The sequence below is a fragment of the Pelodiscus sinensis genome, chromosome 1, assembly GCF_052426305.1.
Source record: "Pelodiscus sinensis isolate ZL-2025 chromosome 1, ASM5242630v1, whole genome shotgun sequence".
Taxonomy (NCBI): Eukaryota; Metazoa; Chordata; order Testudines; family Trionychidae; genus Pelodiscus; species Pelodiscus sinensis.
The window spans coordinates 19592328-19613438 of NC_143052.1; the positions used below are offsets into that span (position 1 = coordinate 19592328).

Below are 21111 nucleotides of genomic sequence, written 5' to 3' on the forward strand. Positions count from 1 at the left end.
CTGGAGAAGGGATGGAGCAGAGGATGGGGGTTCAGAGAAGGGATGCATCAAGTGTGTTCAGTTTTGTGCAAGTAGAAAGTTGGCAACTCTACTTAAAGAGAGTAATAGGAAGGGAAGGTGGGTCAAGGCCTCAAGGAATCAAAGAGTCTCATTTCCAACCAAAGAGTCTCATCTTGTAGCCAAAAGGTGAAAATTAGGCTGGGCAGGTCTTGTTGATTCTATCTGAACCAAAACTCTGATCCTTACTTGCCATTTTATGTTTAGTGTTACATGCTGTAGGTACAGAAATACAATACTAACAGTTTGGGGTGGCAAGAGAGTTGCCACTTCCTCGGTACACAGCTTATCTTTACACAAATGTGCATCTCTCTCCATTTGGAGCAGAATTTGGCCCATAGTTTTTAGCCAGGTACCGAAGTTTCCTAAAGTATACATAATTACGTGCATTAAGTTTTGTCTGTGTGGGTTGAACCTAATGCAGCACGCTAGAGATCTGACCAGTGCCAAACCAGATAATTTGCTAAACCACATGAGATCAATATTATCTAGCTACGTTATTAACATTTCCACTGATTACTGGGCTCCTAGAAAGCATTTACGAATAAATTAGAGCTAAATAACAGCACAGAACACTGAGAGCCTGTAAACAAACTTTGAGACCATGGGAAACTTGGCCACACCTATGACGAGCAGACATCCAGCTATCTAAAATCATGCTGGACTGCAGATGTTGCCAGACCAGAGAGTGCCAGACTAGAGAGAGTCAATCTGTAATGGACTCCTGAGGCCCAAGTGTTTCAGAGGTGCTGAGCAGGTGCAGTAATTCAAACGATATAAGGATCTGAAGAACAGAACAGAATATTGGAAGACAATTTGGAGATTTTGAGGCTCATACTATGTGGATTTGTTTTTCATATACTGTAGTACACTTGCATTCAGAACTTTGCCACCTACATGGGGATCCTCAAAAGCCTCAGAGAAAAAACGCTGTTTTGATCATCCCAAATTTGCAGTGTTCCAATTTTAGGCTTAACTTTATACATGAGAGAAAAACAAATCCTCTAGTATTTTAAACTCCGTCAAAAATATTCTTTTATTTAGAAAATAAGCACATGCAGTTACTACAAGTGCATAGAATCTCAGACAAAACTCATTGATATTAACTGGAATCTCTCCATTAATCTTAATACACTTAATACACCAGCTTTTTCGTTAAAATTTACAGCACATTGACTGAGCCTTGTAATATTTCTGTGAGGTAGGTCTTTTAATACCCATCTTGCAAATGGTAAACTCATGCACACTGAGGTCAGTGTTCTGCTCTAAGGCACACTCTAGGCACACTCCCTCATAAATGTATTCCAGATGTAAATGAACACATTTTAGTTATCAAAGCTTTGTTTTTGAAACAGGTATCTTTTCTAATTATAGACTGTGAACATTTTCTCTGTTTTCTCAGTTACAGTTTAAAAGATGGTGGATGGGCATTTTAAGATCTGATATTGCTTTATCATAACATCGGAACAATACATTCCCTTTGTTTATACATCTCATGTACGTGTCTGATCATGCCAACACTTATTTGCATAAGCAGTTTTACTCACCTGTTTAAATATCTTTGGGATCAGATCCACAGATCATATGAAAAGGAAATATAATGGAAGGACTTTTCAATACAGAAATTGTAATTCAAAGGGTAATTGAACTCATCAAAGTATCTTTCAGATAATATGAATAAAAAATAAATTAAATAAAACAATAAGGCAGTAAAACCTGGTATTTATATATGTTCTAGTCTATGCCATAACATGCTGTTTAATTAGGATAAATGATAATACCTTTAAACACTTAATTATAGGGTTAATCCTGCTCTTTAACTGTTCTGGAAACAACAACTAAAATGACTTTCTAAAACATATTTTCCAAAGGGAAGGGAAGAGGGAATCCTGGACCCTATTCTGGTGCCTGAGAATGTGAGATCATTCAGCAACTGGAAGGATTAGTGCACAGCACAGGATCCAAAACACTTTGCAGAAGCGGCAAGTATTGCATATTGCCTCAACCCTTGCTGAACTTTCCCAGTAAATACAGCATGCTGACAGCCTGGCATCCCTGCTGGGTGGATCCTACAACTCCAGGAGGGAATGGCACTTCTTGTTTTTAATTAGCAAAGGTGAAAGGTGAATTAAAACTAGCTGCTTGGCAAGTCGGAGCAAGGGGCTGAGTTCTGAAGAGCACCAAGGAGGAGCCCCCCCTAGACCCCCCTCCCCGAATGAATTGCCGAGCAGGAGGGACTGAAAATACAGCTTCTTCCTGAATTCACTGGCAGAGTTACTGAAGAGAGCTCAAGACACAACACTGCAGGGTAACGTCTTGGAATGTCCTCTCAGTTTATAAACAATTGTGTCAGGGAGAGAATATTTTTACATGACATTTGCACAGCCTGACAAATGACAATGTGGGGCTGTGTGCTGTTCTGAGGAGAACTGAATTTCCCACAGAGATCCCCACAAACTGAACAGAAAAAGAGCAAGCTGCACTGGAAAAGTCAAAAGTGGAACTTGAAGCTTTTCAAAAACAACAACAAAGTGAATAAGCACAAGAATTTGATCTTGGGCAGCATGGCATCTACTAAGGACCTTTTAATCCTGGCATTATATGGCTTGTTACTAGAGTTACGGACCGGATGTCATGCAACAGATACCAGGCAGCCAAGGTTACGTTTGTCACATAAAGGTAGGTCAGTATGTCAGCTAAGATTTTTGTGACAAATTCAATCTTGCTGTAATTCCACCACTTCAGTGGAATTACTACGCCATGGGTGAATTTGGACCCATTGCAGAATGAATTATTCCTATTCAGAAATATATGAATGTTTTTTTTCCTTTGATTAATAAAAGATGATAATTGTAGGTAGCAAGATTTGTTGTAAAGCATTTCTACTGATTCATGCTGGCTACTGCAATAGACTTTTACACCTGAGATTGCATTAAACAAGCTAGCTAGTCATTCTGTCATTATTCTCCATATTCTGTAAAGATAGTTTTCTTAACAAGGATGAAATGCAATACTATCACCGAATAATTTATGATATGCCGTCTTCCACTAGGTAAGTCCTAAACATTTAAATGTCTGTTTTATACATTTTGCTGTGGGTTCAATTTACATTGTGTATATTGTGGGGGGAGACTGAATGCCCATACAGCTTGATGAATCATCTTCTAAACTAGCGCATGTCATCACACTATAATTAAAATGACAAACTGCCAATATACGTCTGCTTCCAGTTTGACTTAATTGCCCAAAGAAAAATGCTGTTTTACTATGTAAAGGAGTATGCATATAACACTCTAAACTCTTGCTTTTAGTTGCAGTTTACCTGAAGTTTTAACCCCTTCTCCTTAACTCCAAATATAATCCTCTGGGTCAAATTATGCCCTCATTTGCACCTGAGGAATAGAGTCACACAGGTTTAAATTTGTTCCCAGGTTAAACACTTGTGCAATTCCATGCAAGTGTAGTTCTCAGAAGCAGCATACACAGATGACATAACTAGAAAATATGCAGCAGATTGTTGTTGCAGAAGAAGTTAAAAGGATAAAGCGTGCAACATATTCCCTTGGTCTGTCACTTAGAAATGTTTTTATATTACCTCTTGCACAAAGATTAAAAGAGAGCAACTCTCTGCTTTGCTGACCTAATAAGAACTGGGATGTGGAAGAGGAGAAAGAGAAATACTGTACTTACTAGATAAAATTACTATAGTTATTAAAACAGATCACCAAGCTTTATCAGTCTGAAATATGTTATAATAGCTATTTAAAAACATGTATTAGCATCAGACTATGAGTGCACATTTTACAGTGTCTAAACTACCATGAGACTAAACAGGATTTTATTGTCTTTTACATTGCAAGCTGAATTACCAGTTATGGGAGAAAGAAAGAAAAATCTGAATAGGATAATTGGTTTGAATGGCTTGCTAGAAGGCTAATAGACATGGGTTCTGCTTTTATAGACCCATGGAACACTGTTTAGTGGAAGAGAGTCTTGCTTAAGGAGTTATTTGTAATTGAACCAGTGACTACCATCAATGAATGAAATTAATTGATCCTAGTTTTACACAGGAAACCGTATTTTTTTTTTACATATGATTTTCAAAATATAGTAGCAACTATTGAGAAGCGTTGATTTTATCCTTTTTTATGGATGCAACCTATTCTAGTGTCAATTTCTTGTTAGGTGTAATCAGAAAAACTGTAAGTATGGCTATTATAGATATTACTTGATGGTGGATGGGATGGGGAAGAGGAAAAAGGCCACATGAATGAGATAAATAGTTCTACTGTTGTGCTAATACAGGGCTTAGTTGCCATTTTTGGCAAGCTCCCTATGACGACTCTGTAGCTATTGAATATTTACACTCTCAGTGAGGCAACTTGTTTTTCCACTGGTTAGAATCAGTGTGCATTTTTCAGTGTTTGCTGCTTTCATTTTCAGGGAGCTAATAATTTGTTTATAACACCTCCTAATTCCGTAATGCTTTTATATAGATACAAATGCCAGTTTCTTACTCAAGGCCAAATTTTGACCCCACTGAAGCCATTTGTGACTGATTCCAATGAATTTATTGTGAAGAAGATTTGGCCCTAATTTATTGATTTTGCTTTCTGATATGAGCGCACTTATCACCACCCTATACTGTGTCTTGTATTATAAGCTATCGCCTTTGCTGTGTATACATATTGTGACTGATTTTACAAGTTACATTGTGCATATTTAAAGTCAAAGGTTAGAAGTGGCATACCTGTTTTCATCCTGGGAACAGCTGTTGTAATTCTCCCAGCCAAAAAAATGTAGCATTCAAGAGCAATACAATGACTAAATACCCATGCTCTGTTCACTAACCAAATATGAATAGCCGCGGGGGTCTCCCATCTTAATTGTTAAGTTACAGAGGTCTGTTGCTCTGGGTACCAAACAGGGAATAGGGTCATTCTAAAGAATCTATAACTAGTCCTCTTTACAAAGTTAACCTTTGCTTTGGAGTCAGTTGCCATGTTCAGATAGATGACAAAATTCATATGGGTAGTTACAGTACGTGCTAGCCTTAAAATCTGAGCAGAAACAAATTTATAACAGATACCGATTTATGGCACTGAATTTGATATTGACATTCCCCCTGTTCTTACAGTATACAGTAGTGACTAATCAGGATTTGGGGGACTATATGATAGACAGTAAAACTGAGTAATATGGCCAAGAGTCAAACACTTTTAACTCATCTGTTTAAAACGATCTAAAAAATTCCCACAAGCTAAAAATTAAGAAAGGAGTTTAACTTCTTAATATCTAGTTTAATTTTAAAAATGTCTTATTAGAAATAGCTATGAGGCAGGAGATCCTTAATCTACAGAGCAGGTAAGGACTTGTCAATGGCAGTGCAAACTTTTCATACCCCTGAGCAATAATATCAAGTTCCTGATGCAGCAGGGTCACCTTAATGGATGAGAATAGCAGTCACTACGCTAAGAAAGGGACAGATTTTGTACACCTTACTTGTGTATAAGCACCTACTCACATAATTAGCTTTAGTAGCAATTCATGAGCAGCAGTACATTCCTGAGCCTAATGAAAACTGTATTGGTGATTTTTAGGAAAGGATGTCTGTCTGTAAGAAACTGGGGCTACTATTTGTTTACCCAAATCCTATTGTCGCTCCCACTAAAGGCAATGAGAGTTTCACCACTGACTTAAGTGGGACCTAGTGAGCTCATCAGCCATGGGACAGTTGAACTTGCAGCTTTCTTTACTAATTGTCTGAACCAATTTGAACCAGTGATAACATAACATATGTTCTCTATTTCATTATGATTTCCCCAAGCCATCCATTCACCTTTCAATTATCAGGAGATTAATACCAGGATTTAGAAAAATTATGTTGTTGCCTATGTTTTATTAACGCTACAGTCTTGCTTAAAGGTCAGTGTCCAATGATAAACAATAAATATTATTACATCAAACTATTGATTCGTGCTGATTTGTAGAGTTATAAATGTATTACTGCTGTGTTCACTATTACAGCATTAATTGCATTTCTACATCATTATATTACATGTTGACAGCTACATTTACAATTATATAAAAATCATTAGCTCATTTTATGTACAATACAGACTCTGCCTAATGAAGTGTTTATGGATGCCAAGTTTCAGCTAATAGTCTTTATAGGCTAATGGTAAAATTCTTTCCCAGTATCTCACAGTTAGTATGCTCAGCACTAGGAAACACATAATTAAGGCAGAATAAACAGACACTGTATGTTAAACAGAAACTATTTACATTATAGGTTGAAGAAGGACTGGTTTGCAGAGGACAGTAGGTCCTATATTTAAAATCTAGCACAGTTGTGATAACAGGATCTGTATCTAAAGCTTACATAAATATGTTTGATACAAGTACAAATTCAATTTACAATTTAAATTCAATTTAAACTGTGCTTTGTGGTAGGGAATTTTTTGTATTGGGCAAAGAGAAAAAGTACAGAAGTCCACTAATGTTTATTAGTCAAAGTAAACCTTTGCATTAAAAAGAGGGTTTAGTATAATAATGTGTCTGACTTTGACTTTAGTGTATGAATCCATCCAATCACTTATTTTCATTTGCTAACATAAGAAATCACAGTAATTAGAGATGAGCAGTGAAAAAAAGATATTATCTCATTAGTCATTTTCCCTGGAAATGTATGTTTCCTCCTTACATTATTAACATATTGTCCAGTTGGGTATACGTACCGAGTGATGAATCTTTCATCTTTTCCCTCCAGAAACTGTTTGACAACCCCTGCATCTCTAATGGGACACTTTGCTGATGTTCAAATTTTCTCACAGTTTCATATTGTTGTATCTGTTCATATCACTTAACTCCTCTCAGATATTTGTATTTATGTTGTTCCTTTGCCGCTCTTTAGACAAGCCACACAGCTTTACTATTTAAATCTTTCCTCATTATTACACTCTCAATCCCCTGATCTCTTTCTTGCTTTTCTCTAAGTTCATCCATTGTCTGTTTTTTACCCTTCTCATAAATCTTATCTGTACGGCTACGTCTAGACTGGCCCCTTCTTCGGAAGAGGCATGCTAATTTCGAACTTTGGAATAGGGAAATCCGCGGGGGATTTAAATAAACATGGCCTCCGCTTTTTTCCGGCTTGGGGAAAAGCCGGAAAAGAACGTCCAGACTGGCGCGATCCTCCGGAATAAAGTCCTATTCCGGAGGATCTCTTATTCCTACTTCAAATAGGGCTTTATTCCGGAGGATCGCGCCAGTCTGGATGCTCTTTTCCGGCTTTTCCCCAAGCCGGAAAAAAAGCGGCGGCCATGTTTATTTAAATCCCGCGGGGGATATTTAAATCCCCCACGGATTTCCCTATTCCAAAGTTTGAAATTAGCATGCCTCTTCTGAAGAAGGGGCCAGTCTAGACGTAGGTATATGTGAAGATAATGGCATCCTTCTCCACAGCTCATCTTCTTTTTCTAATTTCTATTTTTTTCCTATTTATGTTCCCAATTGTCCGTGCAGTTTAGTGAAGTTGTAGCCCAGCACAAGAAAATTGGACTAAAAAAAAAGTTGCCAATTCTCCCAGACTGAACACCGTTTTCGCAAATGGCATCTTGTCCATCCTGTTGAAAGAGTTGGCAATCCTAAACTCTTCTGGAAGGATAAACAGTTTTAAATAAAGATAGGAGAGACTGAAAGCAAGAATGTCATCCCTATGTGGATGTGAATTTTAATGTATATGATTAATTGCTGATTTTTAGATCTGTTTAATTATCATTGAGGGCTGTTGCAATTTGTTAACAAATTTTGTTCCTTGTTATACTGAGGCAACCTTGCGACTGCCACTGTTTTCAATTATAACTTTCTAGGGGACCTAATCTTTTCATATTGTTTTTCTAATGTGATCAAATTCTTAACTTTAACATTGCACCAAGCTAGCACAATTAAAACTACTCATTTCAAATCTCGTTGGTTATTTTTGTGGATATTTTTTTGAATTATCATAGAGTCTAGGAACCCCATTCATGGATCAAGACACTGATGCTTGCTGCTGCACAAACACAGGCCAAAAAGATAGCTTCTGCCTCAAAGAATAGCATGCCTCTTTTTATTAGAGATTCACTTGAAAACAACAATCCAGATTTCTGAGAATGGAGTTGCAAGCATTTACCAAATTAGTCTGATGAATAGGTTGCTCATAAACTGTTAAGCTGTGTCTACACTGGCATGAATTTCCGGAACTGCTTAAAATGGAATCCTATTCCGTTTTCAGTTTTTCCGGAAAAGGAGTGTCTACATTGGCAGGCTGCTTTTCCAGAAAAGCCCTTTTTCCAGAAAAGCGTCTGTGGCCAATGTAGACGCGCTTTTCTGGAAAAGAACCCCGATCGCCATTTTCGCGATCGGGGCTTTTTTCCGGAAAATACTACTGGGCTGTCTACACTGGCCCTTTTCTGGAACAGTGTTCCGGAATAAGGACTTATGCCCAAGCAGGAGCAGAATAGTTTTTCTGGAATAGCGGCAGATTTTGTACAGTAGAGCGTTGTTGCTTTTCCGGAAATTCAAGGGCCAGTGTAGACATCTCGCAGCTTATTCCGGAAAAGCGGCTGATTTTCCGGAATAAGTGGCCCAGTGTAGACACAGCCCCCATGTTGTCTCTTTGCTATTCATGTTGTATGTATGCGAACATGTGAATCACGTCATACTGGTTCTGGTTCCTGAATGGATGGATGCAACTCTTCAGTTGTAGAATAATTAATACAGCATCACGAACAACACATTCCCGGTAGGGAATTGTTAGATACATAAACATTTAAGTATGATTCTAAGTATGCCAATTGCTTTATGAATGCACAGCAGTCAGCTCAATATTTCAAATAAATGATTGTATGGCCACATGAATCCTAACCGACCGAGTTTGATTCATAAAAATATTTGCAATATTTCCTATTCAAACAGCTGTCATGCTAACAGACTTTTTTCTTACAGTCTGCTATGGATGCCTATTCTCTCCTTAATTTCACAGAAAATGGAAATTACTTAGAGCACTCAAGGACAGAATTACCTATTCAGACTATGGACTACACAGGAGCTATATCTGGATGAGGATCTGTTTCTTTAGGTGTGCATCTATGCATCATCCAGAGACACAAATACAATGTGAATTGGTATACATTAGGGTTTTTTTGTAATGGATTCTTCACCACACATGCAATATGTAGGGCACTGCAATTCCAAGTGTTTGGGAAATTAAGCTGTATATTATGGCTATGAAATGTGGCTTTGACTAAGGACTAATAACCAAAATTATTGGTGTTTAGAAAAATTAACCTGAAAATTAACCTGCTCTCTTTCTCTTTACCCGAATTCTTGAGGCTAGATAGAACTCAATGTCAGCAGATTTTACAGATAGAAATGGGGAGGGAAAGGACAGAAAGAGATATTAGTACTTTTGTCTTGGTTTCATTTCTTTTTTCCCTTCTCTCTCTTTTTTTCTTGTCTCCCTACTGATCAGACAACTGATTCCTTACAGTTGAAACTATGGCAAGTTTTAGGCTTTTCCAACTGAGCCTAAAGGGCCTTGTTCACCAGCTCTGGAATTTCTGGCAAAAAACTTACCAGTTCCTCTCATAATTGCATCTTATTAGCAAAGGCTTTTGTGCGTTTTGTTGCAGTAAAATTCTAAAAGGACACACTGTCTCTATTGGCATTTGTCTTGAAGCAGACAGCTTGCAGTGTAACCAATTGGCTTGTTGATTTTTGTTTTAGGGAACTGGGTGTCATCTGAAGTTTTTAATCAGTTATCTAGCTGCTTTCAAAGAGCCATCACCATCTGTTATAAACTTTTTTAAACACATTGCATGAATTATTATTCCAATGGAAATGAAAGCTGTATTACAGTTAAATACATGCAGGATTAATATTATTTATGTGATTTACAGTAGACTGTGCAAGGTCACGTATCAGTTTCAAGCCTTGTGAGAAACTTTTGGGTCAATAAATATTGTAAAACTGTGCAATGGGAATACTAAATATTATTAAAGCTGGTGTACTGGCTTTCTTCATGTAGTGAGTCAAAGATGATGAAACCACAAAGTGCTTCCATCATTAATTAGGAAATATTCATTTAAAAAAACTCCACACATATCCTATAAGAAAAAAAGATGTAAATCTTTATTTTACAGCTGAAAGCCTTCTAACCTGAATATATTACTCTTAATGTTGTGTTTATTAGAAAATCTGTTCTGCACTTGAAATATCCAGTTAAGGATCCAAGATGGCAACATGAAAGAAAATGTTGAGGAAGAAAGCTGGTAAAAAAATTATGCTGCCATGGAAAAACACTAATTACATTACAAGCTTGATTTCAGTTTGAAGCTTCTGTAAAAAGAAATAAACAGCTTTGGAGAAAAAGAATCTGGTTTGTTTTAAAGAAATGGAAATTTAAGTTACCAGAATAAATATTTGAGTTTGGGGAATTGAGTAGATTTTCTATATAAGTCAACTTATTACAATATTTCCTTTTTTTGAAAATGAATAATACACTCAATGTAGAGTTTGTGACAGAAATGTTAGCAGCCCATCCTGTCCATACCTTTGGCAATTAATACTGCATAATGCCTTTCTCTTTCCTCCCGGCACCCTAGCCTCTCGTTTCAATCTGCCTTGGTGTTACCTCCTCCACCATGAGAATTTGTAAGTTACGAGCAGTTCACCTTGTTAACCAACTCAGTTGTGGGATTACATAATTGATCTTTTCTCCCTCAGGATCTTCTGAAGTTAAAATAAAACTCTAAAGTAAATTATATTTCACAATAATGGATCTCTGTAGTACTCACAGTGAATTTTTCCATTACAGAAAGAAATGGCACAGAACTATACCACCAGATGTTTGTTTTCCAGGAAAATTGTTAATGATTTTTGTTACCATCATCAAATATCATCTGAACAAATGTACTTGACATAAAATTGATCATTTCTTGTAATGGTCTTAGTTAAGAAAGGAGAAAAGCAGCTCTCTCTTTGTGCTCTTCAGGAATCCTCCTGCCCTAAGATCCTTTGCTACTAAATTCTTAACAGGTTATTTAAATTACACCATATCAGTATGGCATGTGGGTATAATGCTTTACCTCACTACACAGAGTGAGCAAATCTCCTCAACATGCTTCACCCATCCTGATGTTTCTTTTACTGTATGTACAGTCTTCCAGAGATTTGTGGGGACTTTTTTTTAATAATGGGTTATTTACAGGTCCTCACAATATGATTATATGTGGAAAGTCTGTTTACAATTCCTGTACAGGTATACGCAGGTGGTCTGTAACATCAGATGTGACAACTTTGAATTCCTTGCAAACCTCTTCTAGAGCTAGCATAATGCACTCCCTATGAATAGGAGCCAATAGCTGTAAAGTTTGGATGGTCTGTACAGCTAAAAGAGAAATCTAAATAGACTGAAAACTTTAATTCATCCTTAAATTACTTTTTATTAGTTTCAGGTGAAAATAGATAGGTACTTGTTGGAGATATAGTTAATCCACCTCACTGCCTATCTGAACAGGTACAACACAGAACATGTTTTGCTACCTCTTAAGTCAATTAGGACTCTGATCCAAAGCCCATTTAAAATCAATAGGTGTCTTTGTGTAAACTTTAATGGATTTTGGATTAGGCCTGTAGTGCCGTGGAGCTGTTTTTCAAACTGAAATGTCAGTCACTGTGTAGGAATGTCACTAGCTTGTTTCCCATATGTTTTGGAACTGCCATGCAAAACTGTCAGTGGGAAACAAAATCTTACACAGTACTGTATTATCAAAAAACCTTGTATTCGGATACTAAAGTTGTTTGCAAGTTACCTCCCAAGAACTGCATGATTAGCACATGTGACTACCATTGGTGATTGGGTAGATTGCATGGATCTCCAGTATCAAGGAAAATATTCAAGACATCTATCACAGGCTACACAGGTATTTGGGAAACCACTTTCAAAGCTTCTAGAGGATGAGATAAAGCCTGAATCAGCCTATTAACCATTAAACATGGACAGAACACTGGATTATCCTAAGTGCCAAAAAGCCTATTTTTCACAGGCACGTTATGCTAGTACAGTTTTAAACTCACATTGTAAGTATATTTTGTTAATATTCACACCAAAAACCTAATTATGAGTTGCATGCTTTCAGCCAGGGGACTTGAAATGGTATCATATGACTTATGTGACCAATTGTAAATCAGCGTAATTGGAATTATTAGACTAAGTATTGAATAGCAAAACATGGAGTAAAAGCAAGTTCAGAAAATTGAAATATTCAAGAAAATCATGATCTGTCAGCAGATAATGGGGCATACGTAGTGAAATAAAGTATTCTATGAGACTTCTTCACTCCACTATCATAATGTGTTGATTATATGCCAGTATCCTGAGAAGGGCAATATGTGGCTCTTTTTGGACTCTGATCTGATTGCAGATGTTAAGAAAAAAATATATAAAGTATATTCTTATGAAATTATATTTCTGACATTTCAATTTAATCAGCACTGAAATGTTTCAGTTTTCAGGCAGTATTCTCCCTCAGTGAAGCATCTGAGTCCTATCTTTTGCCTCCGTTTCTGTATCCAGAAACAGACTATTTACTAGCAGATTTAGGAGGGGCATAATTAGAACTCTCTGGTATGCTAATGATTTTTTTGGCAAGCTGCTAACATAACAGTTCTCTGAGCCAAATAATTAGTATGTAGAAGAAAGTCATATAAGTGTAGGAAGACTGGGAAGACTTAGGATTCTATATGAATCAACTCTATATTTACCTATTTTGTCTTTATTTTTATCTAAAGAACTATTGACTTCAAACACTGAAGGGATTTAAGCTTCCCTAAGAAGTTGAATAATAGGCTTCTTACAGGTGCTAAATTTGTTTTATATGGGAGGTGGTTGAAGAGATATAGCTTGTAGCCTGTAACATGCAACAGATTTTTTTAATAGGCATAATAAAAAAAAGTGAGAGCAACTGTAAACATATTTGACTTCTTGATGTGCAATAAATGCCACAGGAAGATTGACCATTTTGTACTCTGATCTTGTAAAGCATGTGTTTTCAGGGTCAGAGAGTAAGGCACAGGCATGATGATCCCTGAATGACCCATGCATTTCTTAATATTCTTAAAATTCAAACACTAGCATAAGCGAAGTTGTTAAATAGAATTTTTATTTTGCCAAAACCCCATTAATGGTCCTCACAAAGCACCAGGGGTTTTTATGAAGGATTCCATATGGTACTATAAAGGCCCTTTTTATGATGCACTCTTTGGTTAAACTTAACTACAGAAAGGCCATAAGAACTACATTTCTCCATGCTCCCCATGTGTCTATATCATGTGAAAGGCAGACATAACAGAAAATGCTTCTTAGATTTTAGAGTGTTTAAAGTCTGTGGATAGCAGCTGATAGACTTGTGATTTATTATTTTATTATGGAGTTTTTTAAACATATCCTTTACTTTTCTAGCACTGGAAAAGGCTCTGTGAACTAAATTGGAATATCTGTTTTCAGTGTTGCCAAAATGCAGCAAATAATAACAAAAGAAGCACTGGGGTTATTGCTGGAAGGTACATAGTGGGGTAAAACATATCAGCTGTAAGATCATGCCTTTCTGTTCTTAGGAGTGTAGGATATGCTTGGTTAATAAACATATTTCCCTGAAAGCACATCTGAGGCCTAATGAGAATTTGAAAGTAATAACTGATAGTCTTGCAAGCTCATAGGCTACATCTACACTGGCATGAATTTCCGAAAATGCTTTTAACGGAAAACTTTTCCATTAAAAGCATTTTCGGAAAAGTGCATCTAGATTGTCAGGATGCTTTTCTGCAAAAGCACTTTTTGCGGAAAAGCGTCCGTGGCCAATCTAGACGTGCTTTTCCGCAAAAAAGCCCCGATGGCCATTTTCGCGATTGGGGCTTTTTGCAGAAAACAGTACTATGCTGTCTACACTGGCCCTTTTGGGCAAAAGTCTTTCGGAAAAAGACTTTTGCCCGAACGGGAGCAGCATAGTTTTTCCGGAAAAGCACTGATGATTTTACATGAGATCGTCAGTGCTTTTCTGGAAATTCAAGTGGCCAGTGTAGCCAGCTGGCAAGTTTTTCTGGAAAAGCTGCTGATTTTCTGGAAAAACTTGCCAGTCTAGACACAATAGAGTATAACAAGAATTTTATAATGATGTAAAAATACTGTGTAAATTAGATCAGTTGAGGGATAATGGGCCAATTGGCATATATTGGTGTCCCACAATGATGACTGGGTATGTTGCAGGATCCAACAGGAATACCAAAAGTTTATCTGAAGACATTATGTCTCAGCATATTTTGTGTCCAGGGTGGCATAAACACAACTATGAAGTAACATAGAGAAATTAGATATTAAGCTTATAATGAAAGTTTGGAGTTTGTTTACCAAGTAAGTAATAAATTATACTGATGACCGTAGTCCCACTATGGCTTGGTTGAGGTGTTTTGATGGGGCATGTGACTTTTTAGTTTACAGAATGATGGCAAGTTCCTACAGACTCACAACCACATCAATGGTTAAACTGCTTTTGCATAGCCACACTATACACCCTATGTCAGTGGTGTGCAGCCTCACCAGGGGTATTAGCACTAATTTAATGGTCAGAGTGGGGCATTGTATGATGGCTTCTAAAAGGCAGCAAAAGTTGATGTAAGCAATTCAGTGGCTATACTGATTCTTTGTCTGCCTAACTCTATCAACTTAAGTGCTATGTCCGTCATGGAGGTAGAGTTATTAAGTTGGTATATTGGATAGTTTTATTGGTGGGAGCTGCTTTTAGTGTGTAGCCACTTACAGAATGAGGTTGAGGTAAGTTGCCTTCTGTTGCCCTAACTTGCTAGTATAGACCAGGGCTTCGATTCTCATATGCACTTTGTCCCAGAAGTTTTGTTTTTATTAGAATATAAGGTCTGGTGTCACCAGACATTGTGATTTGGATGAGAGAGATTAGTTGTTGCCATGTTCAGAAGAGGTTCCGTAGTTGTGATTGTAAGTTCATTACAACAACATGGGATAACAACCTGTTTCTTTTTGCATCTTGGAATTTTGCAATTGCTTCACTGGAGATCAGACTTGTACCTCTCTGTTTTACTTATTTTCTCTGCATTGAAAAAGATACTGAATTTAGTAACGAGAGTGTGGTAGTTGGTGAGCACTGAGTTTTGTCTCAACATTGTTGATTGAATGCCTCTTCTACACAACTGTTTAAATCCTAATCTGAACACCTCTCTGCTTTGCTTTTAAAGAGCAACCCCTTATAGTAATGTGTATGCATGGTGGAGTGGAGGGTGAACACCAGAGAACTAACAGTCCCTGAAGTTGGGATACCACTGTAACACTGCTGAGTTCTAAACAAATTACTTGCATCAAGGTATTATTTGCAAGGAGTGAAATCCTGGCCTTGTTGAAATCAGTGGGAGATTCGCCACTGATTTCAATAGGGGCAGGATTTCACTGACAACGTTTTCCCATATGCAGACATAACTGGATATTTGGGAAATCTAAGTTTGATTCCTGGCTAAACAGAAAACTTCCAGTATGACTGGTATTTTCACAGGGGCAGCTTACTTAATTTTGATACTAAGTGATTAATTATGTACTTAAATGGTAAGGAAGATATCTGTGTATTTAACTAGTATCATTTATGAATATGCAGCAGTATAAACATTATCAAACATGTGCAACCCCAAGATGTCAGTATCTGCCTCCTGCTTATCATGCTTACTGAAGGACTCGCTGAATATGGAACTTGTAGTATTTCTGATCTTCATTTTACAGCCACTAAAATCCATGAAAATGTTACAAGGACGCTTTGAATCTTAGGCTTACATTCAGAGACAAAATCCTCCAATGATCTCAGTGGGATTAAGAGTGAGAGTGGGCTCCTTTTGGGCCAATATGACTTCATTCTTATCCAATCTCTAACACTCTTCCCAGCTCCACCCATGGGAATGTCCATTTGGGTGCTAATCAGGCCTATGGTAAAGCAAGGCCTATTTAGTAGGGTACAATTGGATGCATGGCCTGCCTAGCCACTGCTAGAATTTGAACAAATATGTTCAGTACCTCTATGCTATTGTATACCTTCTTCAATGTACTGGTGGATTGATCCAATCCTGCTTGTACAGGTGAGGCAGTGGAACAGGGACCTGGGAGTTGGGGTGGTCCAGTGGTTAGGATGCTAGCCTGGGACTTGAGACCTCATTCATTTCTTTATTGTGCTAAAGACTTCCTGTGTATGACAGTGGGCAAGTTACTCAGGCCAGGTTTACACTCAAAAGTGAACCCATCTCCATTGCTCAGTCATGTGAAAAATCTACACTCCCCGATCAAGGCTGTTAAGATGACCAGGCTCCCAGTACATGCAGCACCAGGGTGATGGAATAATTGTTCTGTGGACCTAGTTAGTGTCTCTCAGGAAGCTGGATTAACTACACTGATGGACAAAACCCTCCCGCCAGTGTAGTAAGTGTGTGCACTGAAGTGGTATGGCAGCGTAGCTGTGGCTATAATGTTTCAAGTATAGACTAGCTCTCAGAGCTTTCCTACTTCCCAGGAGGCATTCTGAGGTTACGTACATTTAAAAATTGTGAGGTGGAAGCTATTGATATATCTTAGGAAGTTTGTCAGGAATTGATTTGGTGTTCCATTCTCAGCTCTGCTACAAACTAGCTATTAAAATTCACTCAAAATTATTTCCTTGGGCCAAGTCTACACTAAAAAGTTAGGTTGACCCACATCCCTGACTGAGTGATGTAGTTAAACTGATCTCTCCAAAGTAGACTTGCGCTAGGTCAATGGGAAAATTATTCTGTTGACCCTAGCTACAGCCTCTTGGCGAAGTGGCTTCCTTCCTAAGCCCCATTTTAAGTGTAGAAACATAAATTGCTTAGTTTATTAATTTGTAAAATAGGTCTGACATCTCATAGGGATCTCTTGAAGCTTAAACATATCAATTGCTTTGACCTCCTTGGCTGAAAAATGCCATGTTAAGGGTAAAGTGTTGTTATTAATACCTCTAGACTCTTCTCTGGGATGTTAGCTGTTTCAGAAAGCCATGGGAGAATCCTGTAACACATTCACATCTTTCAGCCAAGGATGTCAAAGCAATTTAAAAATTTAAACATGAAGGTACTGCCTAAAGTCACCCTGAATCAATGAGGCACAGCAAATGGAACAAATAGGCATCAAGAGAAATTAACAAGGCACCTATAGGGAACAGTGATTTAAAATTAAATAAATAAGATCCGAGCTTCCTTTGGCTCACAAAAGAACCAATCCACCTTTATTTTTGGCAGGTATTCATCCTCTCCAGTCCTGTTCTCCTTGCTTCTCCCCTATGCACTGTGAGTGAAACTTACTCTGGTGAATATATTTTATCTAACTTCTAACTGCTGTGGTAGGAGCCAGATGGATGATCTGTCATTGGTGCTCTCACAGTGTTTTCACCTCTGCCCAAGTTCCCATGTAAATCACAAACCATTTCATGGTTTCTGTTACACAGGTAGGATATAATGCAGCAGACATACATAGTGAATCCAGTTTATCACTGACTAATATGTATTAGGATGAAGAAAATTTCTTATGTATTAGTTTTAAGCATAATGTCTATTTTGTGAAAACCAAAAATGAATCTCCATGGATATTTTTTTTGTATCATTACATTAATGTAATGGTCACAGACAATACAGAAAATGACTAAAACCCTGCAGAGAGGGATTTTCTCGAGCAAACAGATTTTTCCTAGTAGACATTTGCTTTTTTCAGATGGTCTGAAATTATGTTGCCAGCCTTCCCCACAGCATTTTGGCACTTTCCATGCCAATCATGGAGATATACATTGAAGAAGGGACCCAAGGAATAAAGAAGGGCATCCAGATGGACCAGTGAAGTAGAAAGCAAGTGTTAAGAAAAAAGGGAATTTGAAAGGGGAGATTATATGTGATCTGGGCCAATGATGAAAAAGATCTCGCTAGAACACATGCATTAGAGGCTGTCAATTTCGGAGGAACAAAGGTAGCTAAACTATTTGACATGAGGCTTAGTAAGAAGATGATCTTACAGGTTGGACCTCCCTGGTCTGGCACCCTCAGATCATAAGCGGTCCAGGACTAGCAACTTTTCCAGACCAGAGGAGGTCAATGCTCCCCTGTTGGCCCTGCTCCTGGGTTCCTCTCCGGACTGTGAGGCTCCGCCTCCCCACCCTGCTGCAAACCTGGCCTGGCCACCCTGGAACTTAGGCTTCCTGCCTTTCTGCCAGCTGAAGCTGCCTAGCCACTGCCAGCCCCTCTGCTGCTGGGGGTTCCCAGCTGTGGCTAGGGCCGTCTGGCCACCTGATTGGGGCTCCAAAGCTGCCACTAGCTTCACTGCCTCTGGGGCTTCCCAGACAGGGCTGGAGTTCCCTGACCACTGCTGGGGCTTACCAGGCAGGGTTCACCAGGATTAGGTTCTCCAGCTGCTGCCAGCCCAGCTGGGGCTTCCCAGGCCCTATGGGACTCCTGACTGACTCCTGCTGCTGGACCACAAACATTCCCGGACTAGAGAGTTTGAGGTTTGAGAGGTTCAACCTGCAGAGCCAAACCTAAACCAAAACCATGATAGTGGTATCAGTCAAACTTAATCAAGAAGTGTAGTAATTTGAACCAATGCATAACAGCAGCTGATGAACCAAGGACAAGGAGCAAGAACAAAATGTCTTTTCTTGGGATTACCACTATAGTCTAATTTCACTTGGGCCATGTCTAGACTACGGAGTTTTTTCAGGGTACCAGAGCTATATGAGTAAAAGGGAAAGCTGAAGTATGTTTGTTAGGAACCATGGGTTGTCATACTTTTGAAGCTCCCCCTTTAAATATTGAGTTTCTTCTCTTTTCTGCATTACTGCAACCCATACCCCATGCCAAACATTCTATTTTTAAATGACCTTGGATATTTCAGGTCCATTTATTAAATGTGCTATACCACATTGTAAAGTTGTATAGCTGAATGAAGGTTAAAATGAACAAACTAATTTCAATTTCAGCACAGAATTGGTAGCAATATCACATTTTGTGACCTAATTACTTATGGGATTAATCAGAAGAACATAAGAATGGACATACTGTGACAAACCAAAGGTCCATCTAGCCCACAATCCTGTCTTACAACAATGGCCAATGCCAGATGACCTGTAGGAAGTAAATAGAACAGGGAATCTTCAAGCAATCCCTCTCCTACCACCCATTCCCAGCCTCTGACACAATTCCTACCCATCCTGGCTAATAGACATTGATGGACCTAACCTTCATGAATTTATCTAGCTCTTTTTTGAGCCCTGTTAACGTTCTGGTCTTCACAACATCCTCTAGCAAGGAATTCCACAGGTTTACTGTGCGCTGTGTGAAGAAAAGCTTCTTTTTTTTTTAAACCTGCTACCTATTAATGTCATTTGGTGACATCTAGTTATTATGGAAACAAGTAAATAACTTTTCCTTATTCACTTTTTCCATGCCAGTCGTAATTTTATAGACCTCTATCATATCCCCCCTTAGTCTCCTCTTTTGTAAGTTGAAAAGTCCCAGTCTTTTTAATCTCTCTTTATATGGGACCCGTTCCAAACTCCTAATAATTTTTGTTCCCCTTTTCTGAAACTTTTCCAGTGCCAATATATATATATTTTTGAGATAAGGTGACCACATCTGTATGCATTATTCAAGGTGTGGGCATTCCATGGGTTTCTATAGAGGCAATAAGATGTTCTCTATCCCTTTTTTAAATGATTTCTAACATTGTTTGCTTTTTGGACTGTCACTGAACATTGAGTGGATGTTTTCAGAGAACTATCCATAATGATTCCAAAATAAATCTCTTGTGTAGTTATAGATAAATAAGTCCCCATCATATTACATGTATAGTTGGGATTATTTTTTCAATGTGCATTACTTTACATTTATCAACATTAAATTTCATTTGCCATTTTTTGTTGCCCAGTCACTTAGTTTGGTGAGATCTTTTTGAAGCTCTTCACAGTCTGATTTATATTATCTATCTGGAGCAGTTTAATATCATCTGCAAATTTTGCCACTTCACTATTTACCCCTTTCTCCAGATTATTTATAAATAGGTTTAATAGGATTGGTCCCAGTACGGACCCTTGGGGGACACTACTAGTTACCTCTCTCCACTCTGAAAAATGACCATTTATTCCTACCCGTTGTTTCCTGTCTTTTAACCAGTTATCAATCCACCAGAGAACCTTCTGTATCCCATGACCACTTACTATATTTAAGAGCCTTTGGGTGAGGGACCTTGTCAAAAGCTTTCTGGAAATCTAAGTACACCGTATCCACTGAATCCCCCTTCTCCACATATTTGTTGACCCCCCTCAAAGAACTCTAGATTAGTAAGACTGTTGTTAGACTTACCAGTCTGTAACTGCCAGGATCATCTCTAAAGTCTTTTTAAATATTGGTGTTACATTAGCTATCTTCCAGTCATTAGGTAGAGAAGCTGATTTATATGATAGGTTATAAAACACAGTTAATAGTTCCGCAATTTCACATTTGAGTTCTTTCAGGACTCTTGGTTGAATGCCATCTGGTCCCACAGACTAAACTTGTGAAGTTTATCCATTTGTTCCAAAACCTTCTCTAATGACACCTCAATCTGGGACAATTCCTCATATTTGTCACATAAAAAGCATTAAAAGCGTTTTTTCTATTACTTTTTCTTTTTTTTCCCTTTTTTTTTGGCTCGCTGCTCTTCAAACTCCTTTTTGGCTTTTCTTATTGTATTTTTACACTTAATTTGACAGAATTTATGTTACTTTCTATTATCCTCACTAGGATTTAACTTCCAGTTTTTTAATGATGCCTTTTTATCTCTCGGTGTTTCTTTTACTTGGTTGCTAAGCCATGGTGGAACTTTTTTGTTTTTTCTACTTTATTTTTTAATTTGGGGTATACATGTAAGTTGGACCTCTATTATGGTGTCTTTGAAAAGTTTTCATGCAG

At 37.9% G+C, this 21111-nt stretch overlaps 1 protein-coding gene across 1 annotated transcript in view; it reads left to right on the forward strand.

Annotated features, from left to right (window-relative positions):
• The first annotated feature begins 1946 nt into the window (after positions 1-1946).
• The window catches only part of SEMA3E (semaphorin 3E), a 220585-nt gene continuing 201420 nt past the window's right edge, over positions 1947-21111 (forward strand). Inside the window, exon 1 of the mRNA XM_025181682.3 lies at positions 1947-2736. Coding sequence (XP_025037467.2) covers positions 2622-2736 — 115 coding nt within the window. The 5' untranslated portion in view covers positions 1947-2621. The remainder of the gene's footprint in view (positions 2737-21111) is intronic.